The sequence below is a fragment of the Lonchura striata genome, chromosome 15, assembly GCF_050655825.1.
Source record: "Lonchura striata isolate lonStrDom1 chromosome 15, ASM5065582v1, whole genome shotgun sequence".
NCBI classification, from domain to species: Eukaryota; Metazoa; Chordata; class Aves; order Passeriformes; family Estrildidae; genus Lonchura; species Lonchura striata.
The window spans coordinates 8,049,725-8,062,335 of record NC_140717.1 but is presented as its reverse complement, the minus strand read 5'-3'; the positions used below and the strand labels follow the sequence as shown (position 1 = coordinate 8,062,335).

Genomic DNA, 12,611 nt, shown 5'->3' with positions numbered 1-12,611 from the left:
AAAATGCAGGGACGTCTCCTTTGCATTTTGGTCCGTAGCTCTGACACTGAGCAGCTGGTTTGCCCTGTGGATGAGTTTTTTCCAGGGGTATGACCTGAACCTCAATCTCTCTTTACATGGTAAAGTCCCTAGCAGGGACATCTACTCCAAACCCTTTGCTCTCTGTCCCATAAATGCTCACTGACTGCCCAACTGTTCTCTTCAGATCCCAAACATGCAGAATGGTTTGTTGGTTTGTTCTCTTTTCAGTTTACAACATAACCTTGTACCCTCAGAAATCAAGATGTACAAAATTTGAGAGCACAACAATAAAATATGTTTTAATGACAGGAAAAATAAATCTAGAGGGAAGAGAAGAGGAGAAATTGGCAATTCCTAATAAATAGTCCCTACAAGGGTCTGAATTTGAACAAAATAATCTGCACAGTGGTTGATAATGGCCTGAAACTCCAGAGCTGTTGCCTAGAGAGTGTTTTTAATACCTTTCCAGGTTGCAGTAACTGTTTCCGCCTATGGATATTTGAAGGAGGAATTGTTGGATGATAAAAGAAAGCAAAGAGCAGTATTAATCCAGGCTCTGATGTGGTCACTGATCACAGACAGGAGCCACAGTTTTTTTATTCATCTTTTTTGTAACATTATTTGAACATGACTTTCAAAAACCCCAAAGATTTCTTAGGACTTAAAAGGAAAATTTCACCTTATCTTTTCCCACCACAGGAAAGGAAAATTGAATTAGAATTTAGAATTTGAAAAAATATTTGGAGTGATTAATTTAATTTGCCCATTCTTTTCTTTCACTTTGTCCACAAAGGCTGTACTGGCAGATTAATTTTTTTTTTTTTTGTTTTAATTTTAAACTGCAAAGTAAACCTTGTAAGTTTGGCAGGAGAAGCCCTTAGATATTTCAGTGCAATACTTCTCTATTCTTGTCTTTACAGTCATAAACACCTTCTAATGCCAGAGGGGAAGAGAACTTTAATCCAGATAGAAACCCTGAAAATTGTACTCAGATTTATGGGCCAATTTTAATATTTGGGCTCCCATGCCAAAAGCTGCACATTCCACATGTGCAGCACGGGGTGTTGCCTGCCTGGCTGAATCCAGGGTCATGGCACACCAAGCAGCATCACCCATCCAGAGTTACCCCACAACCTATTCCAACAAATAAACTCTGAGTTTTGTTCTCAGAATGTATTGCAAATGTTATTTCCATATTTACTTTGCCTTTTAGACTTAATTTTTTTCCTCTTGTAGTATTTTTATCCTGTATCTTATTTAACACCTTTTAATAAGCTGAATTCTTACCAGGCGAGCACAACAACATCTGAAAGATGAAATCTCTCTCTTTGATGGTATGAAACCATGACCCAACAGGCCCATCCTCTGCCTGCAGGGCTACTGGGAACTTCATGTTAGATTATTAAATCCTTCAGAAACTCAGGTATGTTTATTCCTAATGCAAGGTACCTTGCCAAATCACCATTCTTTCCTCTTTTGAGTGCAAAAATAATTTACAATTTAAAAGTATTTACTATTTTGCTTTGCCTAATTCACACTCCTCTTTTACTCCTGAGTAGTTTCAGCTGTCATTTGCTTCTCTCTGTTTTTCCAAGCAGCTCATTTGCTTTGGTTCTACAGAATATTTAAATGTAAAGTTGCAAGGGTGTCTCACAGAGACCAACAGGACAAGCTGGAGCACAAACCTCTTCCTCACTTCCACTTGAAAATAAACTCCTTTCTCTTCCTTCCTTGCAAGCTCTTCTGGCCAGTTCTCTGTCCCACTTGCACCTGAAGCTCCCAAAGCCTCTGTGAAACACAGACCATTCTCATTCTTTCTTTAAAAAAAACCCGAGTGAAAACCTGCTTACAGGTTTTAGCACATTTTGACTGTCAAATGGGTCAGCATATATGGGACTGCCTGAAGCTTGGTTTTTAAATCTTATCTCTATTTCCAGCAACTTCTATTTTTTAGCATTACACTTGCTTGAAAGTAACAGTTCGCATTTACTACTTGCTTCATCCCTACCAGTTATACCTGAAATGTCATCTAAATATCACTGGGATGTAGGAAAGGAATCAATCTACTCTGCTCCTGAACTGTTTTTATCCTTTCATCCACAGACACATTTCTAGAGATTTTCTCAGATTCATTGCTGGCAGTTTAAACTTCACACAGACAAATTTAGCCATCCTTTTTCTCTGGCTGCCTCACACTTCCATCACCAGTAAAGTCACCCAGCTACAAGCCTTGCTCTTCAGAATGAGTTGGGCACCTTTGGTACCTTCCTTTCTTTCACGGTTCCCTCTTTGTCCATCCCACTCCTCCCTGCTCTCACTGAGCTCCTGCTGCTCCTCCATCCCTAACAGTCAGAGATGATCTTTTCTCTTTCTAGAAAGTGCAAGATTGTTTATCTCCCCTTGCCTGCCACTGCTTCCTTTCCTGCCTCTCTTCTGTCTTTTACAACCCAAAGAACAAGCAGCTTCTAAGATAATTTGTCTGTTTTTTGATAAAAATATGGGAGCATATCTGCTCCTGAGTCAGCTTAGACATTCATTTTTGTCATTAGAACTCGAGTATTAATTTGAACTTTTTCTCTTCTCACTTTCCTAATAATGTGACCTTCGGGTAATGGAAGTCCTCTACAACTGTTTGCAGATTTCTTTCAACATTATCTTGGAGGTGGAAAAACTTCCCCAAATTTGCTTTCCAGGTCATTAATCTTTCCTCAAACTGCTCTGTAATAGGCACAAGCAAATAAAATAATTTTCAGGGAATTTTCCTGTGTATGACTCTCAGGGGGATGTGGAACCCTTGACAAAGTTGGCTGATTCAAAGACCACAGTCTGAGCACTGGCAGGACCTAAACTATGGGTCTATGGACAACTCTCTACAAACAAACCTTTTACTGATGCTTTTAATTTTCTTCTTGAAGCACCCATCCCTTCAGAAAATCAGTATCTTCTTTTACAAATCAGATAACTTTTTTATTTTTATCAGGATTAAATAAACTTGCTAATGCAGCTATTCCTGTATGTTAATAAAATGAAAATGAAAATGTGAGTTTACAGGCAATCTGTATCAGTGTTTTAAAAAAAGAACTATTGGGTATTGGTTTGTTTTGTGAATTTTAAAATTATTTTGATGTTAAAATTAGTTGTTGTTAATTAAGCCAGTGAATTAATTTGGCTGGTTTGGTTTTGGATTTTTTCCCTCTTAAGTCTTCAATTTGTGGAAGTAAATTTTTTTGGTTAAAAAAAAGAAAATTGAGTTGTTGTTTATAAACACTTCAAAAAAATGTAAGCATTGGATGAATTGAGAAAGACTTAATAAATTTATGCAATCTCATAAAGAGTGGACAATGAGACCACTGAGAACATACATGGAGTAAGGCTGCTCAGCTGTGCTGTATCATGAGAACATGCAAAAAGGAATTACATAATTCATGGTCAAAACCTTCTAAAATTATGTGACTTTTAATCCTTGCCAATGAACCTGCTCTCTTGAGTACAATTTACTTTAGGGCAACGCAAGAGCAGGGATAAACAGAATTGTTTTATTTTTTGCTTTTTGCTATATAGAATAGTTGGCAAGCACTTGCTTGTGTGATATTCATAATTTGGGTATCATATCATCCTCCCCTCCCTGTTCTTTCCATTGCCAGGGAGGAAAACACAGAAAACAGTAAAAGTAACACTTGATTAAATAAGACACAAGACAGTCCTTAGTGGCACTGCAGCCACTGGACTTTGTTCTAGTGAGTAACCATAATGTTCAGCTCAAATACATGGAAAAATATGTTTCACCTGGACATGAGTTGTCTTTGTCATGGAATGTTCAATGCTGCTGAGGTTTGACATGGACAAAGCTTGGCTGAACTCCAGGTCTGCTCCTGGTGTGAGAAGGGCCAAATTCTACACCCAGAGCCAGGAGAGCCCTGTCTGAGCCTGCTGCTCCAGCCACTCGTATTCCTCCAGGAAATGCTCTTCCCTTGGATTGGATGTACAGCAAAGGGGCCAGACTTTGGGACAAAGCAAAGCCAAGCCCTTGTTCACTATTCCATCTTTCCTGGAGGCTCCTGTGACACCTTTGTGTCTTCCCCCATGTCTAGTTTGAAGTTTAAGCAGCACCTGCTGGTGAAAACAAAGGCTATGGAAGTGCTGAGCCATCCTGCTGGAAGAACAGGTTTCATCATTACTCTGAGCTCTGGGTAAGTTGTTCTAGAATGAAATAAGCTGAGTTTATTTACTATTTACTCCACTGTTTGGAGTAATTTTGTCAAGGTGAGGGCTGGCTCATTCCCAGCTCTGTGTGCTGAAGGCTGAGCATAACCCAACTGATCTCCACAAGCTTGGGAACTTTCAGTGGCTAAACTTTGGAATTGCAAATTAATCCATTGACAGAATTAGTTAAGACTGTATCTTCCCACTACGGAAAATGGTTATTTTGTATAGTAGAAACTCCAATGTTACTGTTCATGTTAATTGATTTTTGAAAAGAGGTAAAAGAAAACAGGGAATAAAATTGGAATGCCCTGAGTTGAGGAACACGTTCCACCACATACCATCTCAGGTAATTATGCACAAGGAAGTGCCACTTGTGTGTGATATCTGTAAGTGGAACAGTGTCTGCTTGAAATAGTGCTGCTGTCAGAGACAGCAAGGGAGCTTCCCTAGTTTGGTACTGGGAAGGGAAGGATTAGACTGTAATGATTTCCCTTCTCTGTGATAACCAAATGCAATATAAATCAAGAACCTAGCAAAGGGTGCTTGAAAAGAAATGTTACCTGTCTTTCAGTTTAAAGCCAAAATGGACTTGGCAGCGCAGGGCCATGGTCAAGATCTGTGGCCAGTACCATTTCCAAAATGCAAGAACCACCTACTCAACTTCAGAACATTGCCACAAAACAGGTAATTGAATTACATTACATGATTTTTAGTAAAACTAAAGGAGGGGAGATTTAGATTAGATGGTAGGAGGAAATTGCTTATGGTGAGGATGAGGAGACCCTGGCACAGGTTGCCCAGAGAAGCTGTGGCTGCCCCATCCCTGGCAGTGTCCAATGCAAGGTTGGATGGGGCTGGGAGTAGCCTGGGATAGTGGAAGTAGTGGAAGGTGTCCCTGCCCATGGCAGAGGGTGGCACTGGATGGGCTTTAAGCCACCACCCCCCCCCCCCCTCCAGGCCATTCTATGATTTCACAATTTTTAATGTATAAAGTATTTAACATTCATAAAAGTACTGGAAGGTGGCCAAAGCAGCACAGTATGAGTATGTTAACATTTCTCCTCACAAAAATGGACCTGAATAATCTGTTAGATCCCACATTTTCCTGACAAAATAAAGCAAAATCAGTCGCCAGTAATTGAAAGATCGAGATAAGAGGAATGGTGCTGACTGGAAATACCATTTGGAGGCTAAGCAGCATATGGAAGCAACAGGAATTCTGCAGTGTCCAACCCTGCACAGTATTTATCTGGATAAGTAATATCACCATTCACAATTGCAAAAATTTTTATATAATAAGAAAATAATATTTTTTTATAGTAATGGATGTTCTTTTATTCCAGAAATAGGATGGATACTTCATCAAATGGTTTGTTGTCCCTGGGCCTCCTGTAGTGATAGGATGGGTGCGTGGTGCTGCAGTGGAGTTACAATAGCTGTACTATTTTAATGCGGAAGGATGTGGTTTGGGGTTGGTTAATACACATTGCTTGACATATTTACAAGTGTCAGATTGTGTTCTCTGTTTATAAGACTTGTGCCAAAAGGAAGGGGAGTAGCATGGGCCAAAGTACTTCCCTGATTGAGGGTGCCAGGATGTAAGAAGCAGTTTCAAGGCTGTGACGCTTGGACTGAATACATTGCAATTGTAACTGAATGTGAATAATTTGTATTTGAAAACATTTTTCTTCACAGTATAGGTCCAGTCTTTGCAAGTCAGAATTTCTGGTCGGTGTGGCAGGGAAGGGATTTGATGGATGATGGATTTGTCAGAGGAAACACACACACAGTAAGAACTCTGAGCTGGGTGGAAATTTTCGTTTGGCTTAAATTCTGTCTCTTACTCTATGTACATAATTCAGGTAAATGTGATGCCTGTTTGTGGGAGAGATTTGTTACTATGAGGTAAATCCAAACAAACTCCAGTCAGCCATTGCAAGAGATGCTAATCTTAATTTATTGCCAAGAAAAGTAAATTGCAAAAAAGTAAAGACACTTAAATGAGATTAAAATCATGATAAGGAAAGCTGCCACTGAGTACAGAGTGAGAACTTATTCCACTGAATTACATCATTGAAAATGTGCTGCATTTCTGTATTAGAGCTTAAGTTGAAGTGCTCAATATCTTCAATATTGTTAAGCACAATATTTGCTTTCTACCATCTGTGGAACTCTTCAGTCAGGGAGAAACTCAGGCAGGGAGAAACTCTCTGCTCCCACTGGTTCAAATCAACAGGTCATTACAAACAGTAAAAACGTTATTTGTGATGAATTATCTCTTTTAAACCAAGTGTCTTCTTCTTGCATAGTACTGACTTAAGAGTTGGACTCCATGATCCTTGCGGGCCCCTTGCAACTCAGAATAATAATCTGTGGCTCTTCTCCAGACCATGATTATTTTGGGAATGAATTTCATTTGGTTATCTAACTCAGGTGTTTTCCAACTCCCTTTAAAAAAAATAATGCCAGCTAACATCTTCAAAGCTATTTCAGATGAGCACGGGGTGACTTGAGGGCTGTGCAGAGTGTGGGGTTAAACTCAGCTAGGAAGGGGAGCGTGACCACAAATGAGCTTTGAGGCCTTTTTAAAATTACTTTGAGCACTCTCAGGTGCTGAGAAAACCCTCCGGTGAAACGTGGAATGCTTGGGATCGTGATTCCCCCGTGACTGGCATCCTGAGCGACTCCACGGATGGGATAGAGTTCCCGTGCCACAGAACATCCCGAGGTGGAAGGGACCCACCAGGATCATCCAGCCCAGCTCCTGGCTCTGCCAGGGCCACCCCAAAGTCCCATCCTGTGCGTTCCTGAGAGCGTTGTCCGACTGTACCTGGAACTCTGGCAACCTGGGGCCGTGCCTGCTGCCTGGGGAGCCTGGGCAGTGCCTGAAGAAAACCTTTCCCAAATGTCTGGGTAGCATGTTTATTCCTTTTGCTTTTCCTCGACGGTTAATAAGGGAATTCTGCCTGGTTCAGAGGTAGTAAATGGTAGTTTTCCTTATCCTGTTCTTTATTTATTTAGGGAAAAAAGAAAAAAGCCCCTTTAGTAAACTTGCAGCATCACCACGTGAAACTCTGTTTCACCTTTTCAGTAAGACACTGGCTTTCTTATGTCCTGCGGTACTTTGTGACTTAAGGGGTCCCCGGGGAGCCCGTTCAGTGCCCGACCACCTCTGCGGGGAGAGCCTGGCGCTGCTGCCAGCCTCCCCTCCCCGGCACAGCCCCGCCGGCTCCCGGGCCGCTGTCCGTCCGCTTGCTGTCTGTCTGTCCACCATCCCCGTCTGTCTGTCTGTCTGCTCTCCCTGGCCGCTGGCTGTCTGTCCGCGCTCCCTGTCTGTCTGTCTGCTCTCCCTGGCCGCTGGCTGTCTGTCCGCGCTCCCTGTCTGTCTGTCTGCTCTCCCTGGCCGCTGGCTGTCTGTCCGTCCGCCATCCCTGTCTGTCTGTCTGCTCTCCCTGGCCGCTGTCTGTCTGTCCGTCCGCCATCCCTGTCTGTCTGTCTGTCCGTCCGTACTCCCTGGCCGCTGTCTGTCTGTCCGTCCGTACTCCCTGGCCGCTGTCTGTCTGTCCGTCCGTACTCCCTGTCTGTCTGTCTGTCCGTCCGTACTCCCTGGCCGCTGTCTGTCTGTCCGTCCGCCATCCCTGTCTGTCTGTCTGTCTGTCCGTACTCCCTGTCTGTCTGTCTGTCCGTCCGTACTCCCTGTCTGTCTGACTGTCTGTCCGTACTGCCTGGCCGCTGTCTGTCTGTCCGTCCGCCATCCCTGTCTGTCTGTCTGTCCGTACTCCCTGTCTGTCTGACTGTCTGTCCGTACTGCCTGGCCGCTGTCTGTCCGTCCGTCCGCCATCCCTGTCTGTCTGTCTGTCTGCGCTCCCGCTCCGAGGGTCGGGACCCGCGCCCGGGACCCCCCACGGCCGCGCCGCTCCCGAGCGCCCCCAGCGGGCGGCGGGCGCAGCGCAGCGGCGGCGGGAGGCGCCCCGGCGCCGGGGCTCCGCCCCCGTGTCCGCATCACGTGGTGCGGCGCGGACCAATGGCGCGGCGCGGTGCGGGCCCGGGCGCCATTGCTGTCAGAGCGCAGGAGGCAGAGCGGGCGCGGAGCTGCGGCCGCTGCGGGCACGGCCGGCACAGCGCGGGCGGACAGCGCTCCCTGCCCGGGCCGGGCCGCGCCCGCACCGCCGCCACCCCGTGGGCAGCGCCGACGAGGCGGCGGCGCCGGCAGCAGGAGCGGGAGGAGGAAAACACCATCCACGCACAGCCAGCGGCGGCAGCAGCGAGGGGCGGCCGGGCGGGGCGGGGAGGGGACACAGCGCCCCCCGCCCGCCGACGCCTCCGCACGGGGCCGGGACCGGGCCCCCCCCTCGCCTCGCCCGCCCCGCGTCCCGCACGGACCCGCCGCCCTCCGCGCGACCCCCGACCGGGGGGGGCCGCACCTGGACGCGGAAGGGCGGCCCCGGGCCCCCCCTTCCTCCTCTTCTTCTCCCGGCCTGGAGGAGCGGGGGACGCGTCCCCCCCGCCTGCACCGGAGAAGGGCCTCCCGGCTCGAGGATTATCGGCGCGGGGGCGGGTAGCGAGGAGCAGCGCGCCCGCCCCGGCCTCGGCGCGTCCCCTCCCGGCCGCGGGGCCCCGCGGGGCCGAGGGGCCGGAGCGCGGCGGCCGCCCCGGGCAGTGACGGGGGTCGCCCCGGGGGCCGCCCGCCTTGCCCCTCGCCCCCCGGCCGTCCCCCCAGACATGCCCCGCCGTGGCGGCCCGGCTCGCCGAGGATCATGACTGCGGCAGCGAACTGGGTGGCGAACGGGGCCAGCCTGGAGGACTGTCACTCCAACCTCTTCTCGCTGGTGAGTGAGTGAGCGGGCGGTGGGCGGGTGGGCGCCCGAGGGTGGCTCCGCGCCGGGTTTGCCGGTCGGGAGCAGCTGCCGGGGGTTTATAGGCAGGGCCCGGGGCTGCTCCTGCGCTGGCCCCTCCCCCGGCCCGGTCCCCGTGTTTATTTTGCTCTTTAGCGTGGTTTGCTGCGGGTCCGTGTATCGCGCTCGCAGCTGGAGAGCGGGGAGGGGAAGGCTCTGTGTCCCTTGCACGACCATCTTCCCTGGGTAAACAGGCTCCTCTCCCCGCCTCCCTTGGCACTCCGTGCCCTGTGCGCTTTGTGCCACCGAACCGGGGGGTTTTCTCTCCTCTCACAATGACAAACGCCATTTCAGCAGCAGCGAACGCTCATGTAGTGTGATCGGCTGTCGGACTTAGCTCCGGGCTCCTGTGACGGCGTGTCAGCTGCTGTTACAGCCTGCTCACCTCTTTGCACACATCGTGCTCGGGGGCAAGAGGTTAAAAAAAAAAAAAAAAAGCCAAACCTTTTAATTTTTTTTTCTGTGAAGAACAACAGCGGCTGACAGTAGTGTGCCGGATTGTTTGCATAGATGCTGTCTGCCCATCTCACTGGGAACTTCCGACGTGGATTGCGTGGTTTAATGTTGCAGGAATCATGGTAGCAGTTTTGGCTGGCTTATAGATCGGCAATTTAAATTTAGAATACGAAAACAATTTGTGTGTAATGGCAGAGTCATTCGGAAATACTTTGCTTTATTTTACCTGGCATGCACAGGAACATTATCCCTTCTGGCTGGGCAACAGCTGAGTGAGTGAGAGGGCTGCTGGATCATCGGGAGCCTTCCAGTGCTACAGGGATAATGTCGGAGGGGAGGAGGGACTTGTTCGGTGCGTGGTGTAGTGGAGTTAAAACCTTGTGATGCAACTTTGGGGGTAGCATGTGTGAAAGGGTTGTGGTGAGTGCCCCCTCCCCGCAGCAGAGCTCTGCCAGAATTGGAGGTGGGTGCATATGTTCTTCTTCGGATGGAACGGAAGAGATTGTTTTTAGCTCCCTTATGAAAATAAGGAGAGAGGAAAAAAAAGGAAATTACTTAGAAACGCAAATGATCAAGCTCTTTGTTTTATGCTTTTAAACGTTATTGTAGTATATTTGTTATTTTGTCTCAGACTTTGGTTTTTTTTAAATCTACATATGTATATATACATACTATATTTTGCTTGTACCTCTTAAGAATCTGCAACAAGAACTGTAGTCTTCCACTGCTAGAAAACTGCTCCACGAGCTTGTTCTGTAAGAATTATACATTTCTTACTCTGGCTTTTTATTGAACTGTTACGTTATGTAAGTTTGTATCCGTGCTTCTGTTTGAAGGCATATAGTAATATTTATAAATACGTAGTAGTGCTCTGTGTATGAAGATGCAGGAAAGGTGATTTGGGGGATTGTTCTGGTGATTTTGACTAAGCTGCTCTTAGCCGGGGAGGAAAATAAATCGGGAAGCATGAAGGGAACAATCGTATCTGATTGTAGAAGGGAGGCAATGGAGGATTTGCTCCTCACAGAGTTGTGAAGTCCCCGTTCATTAATGCAGACTGGAGTGTGTGTTTGGAGAGGCGGAACTTCTCCTGCAGTTGCAATCTGCAAATCTGTCACTGGTAAAAATAATTGTTGGCATGCAATTAGCATAAATTATAAAGTGAAGCTATTTCATAGTTATTGTGGTTTGGTTGCTTTTTTTTCTCCCACCTGACTATGCTAGGGAAATGTTCAATTTTAAATGGGTGTGTAATATCACTGAAATAAGTTAAACGAAATTCTTTTGCAATTGGCTTTAATAATGAGTTTAATGTGCAGCCCTTTAATCTCCCATGTAATTTTGTGGGAGGTATCTGTGCCTTAATGTGGTCCTGTGTATGAAACTGTTTTTATTGTATTCTGGCTCTACAAAAAAAAAAAAAAAAAAAAAAAAAAAAAAAAAAAAGGAATAAAGTAGTAGTGTTTTTAAAGTACAACCTATGTGAAAACTATTAGGAAGATTTATTTTATATTGTGTTAGTGTTTTTTGGGATTTATGTAGCAGAGAAAGATATTGAAAATGGAAACACTAACTGAAAATATGTAGCCAGCACCACTGACCCTTTAACCTCAGATTGTCATATTCATTTCAAAATTTATGAAGTGTTAAAGCTACAGTAGTGTGGATTAATAGTTAGAGAAACTTTTGCTAATAATTTACTTTTTCAGTGTAACAGAACAGAATCTAAACGACTAACTGTTGGGAATCCATTCATTCTTTAACAGCGAGGTAGATTACAAATGTTTTGAAAATTGATTCTGCTATTAGAAGTTGGGGGTTTTTCAACTGCAGGCTTTGTTTTGTGTGTGAATCACAAATTAATGTTTGTGACTGGAGAATTACAGTTCTGAAATAATTGTAGTCTATCGTGATACTGTTTGTTCATGGTTAAATAATATTTCTTGCCACATACATTTGTTCTGTGGAAGCAGGAATGCTGTCTCCTTGCCCTGGAGAAGCCAGAGCTCTGTGTCAGCTGTGTCTGGTTGCTGTGGTGGATTTGGGTTTGTTTAATGATTCATGATTGCCATTTTTCTGTCAGCTGTAGACATGCTAGAGAGGTTAGGAGCCTTTGCTGCTTCTGAATCTTTTGATGGGAAGTGTTTTCTTTTAGTTACCGATTCTCTTTTATCAGTGATGTCCAGCAACTGGAAGCCTTCAGTGGTCTGGGCTCTGAATGTGTCACCTGAGGGGAGGACACAGTCTGAAGTGGAGGTTTTACAGTTTCCTTTGACAGTGCAGGTGCTGGGGATGGTGCTGGGCTGGCAGAGCTGGGTTCCATGGGATGTTCCTCTGGATTGCAGCGCTTGGCAGCACCAAGTGTGTGTGGTGTTCTCCGGCAGCGCGGGGATCCAGCGCCGCTCTGGAAAATGGGTTAATACTGGTGTGCTCTGGTAGGCAAAAACCCCAGCCAGCCTGCACAGATATCCCCAGTCCTGCTCCAAGTGTGGAGCCTTTTCCCAGTAAGGTGGTGGAAGGGCCACTTTGCATCTTTGTTATCAGAGTACTCCTCAAATAATAACTTGTTTAATCTGCTGAGTATAATAGCCTTGTTCATTAAAAATGCACTTTCTGTCTGAATTTGCTGTTCCTAACACAGCAGTAGGAAAAATGATATTTATCCTCAGTCTGTTTTTGCTGTAGTCAAAATGTCTGTTACTGCTTCTGAAAAGAATGTGTGTTTTGAGAAACAGTATTTAATAAGCCATTGTATGGACCAGTTTATTTAAATACTAATTAAGAGCTGTCTAATAACTATTTAGAGACAAAATGTTCTGAGGTAATATGCTTTGTATTAAAACTTCAGTCTCAGCTGGCAAGCAGTCTTCCTGTGAATAATCTTTAATCATAAAAGTAGTCTTACTGAAATTAATTTGACTTTTCCTGTGAGTAAGGGTTACTCATATGACAGCAAGGGCTTTCATGAAGATGTTTCCTCAACTATCTAAGCTTTGGTGCCATGGTGGATCCAAAGGCACAACTCAGTCTTGA

At 45.7% G+C, this 12,611-nt stretch overlaps 1 protein-coding gene across 1 annotated transcript in view; it reads left to right on the top strand.

Annotated features, from left to right (window-relative positions):
- The first annotated feature begins 8,879 nt into the window (after window positions 1-8,879).
- Window positions 8,880-12,611, top strand: part of MED13L (mediator complex subunit 13L) — a 168,633-nt gene continuing 164,901 nt past the window's right edge. The window contains exon 1 of the mRNA XM_021549848.3: window positions 8,880-9,056. Within this exon, the coding sequence (XP_021405523.3) occupies window positions 8,985-9,056 (72 nt within the window). The 5' untranslated portion in view covers window positions 8,880-8,984. The remainder of the gene's footprint in view (window positions 9,057-12,611) is intronic.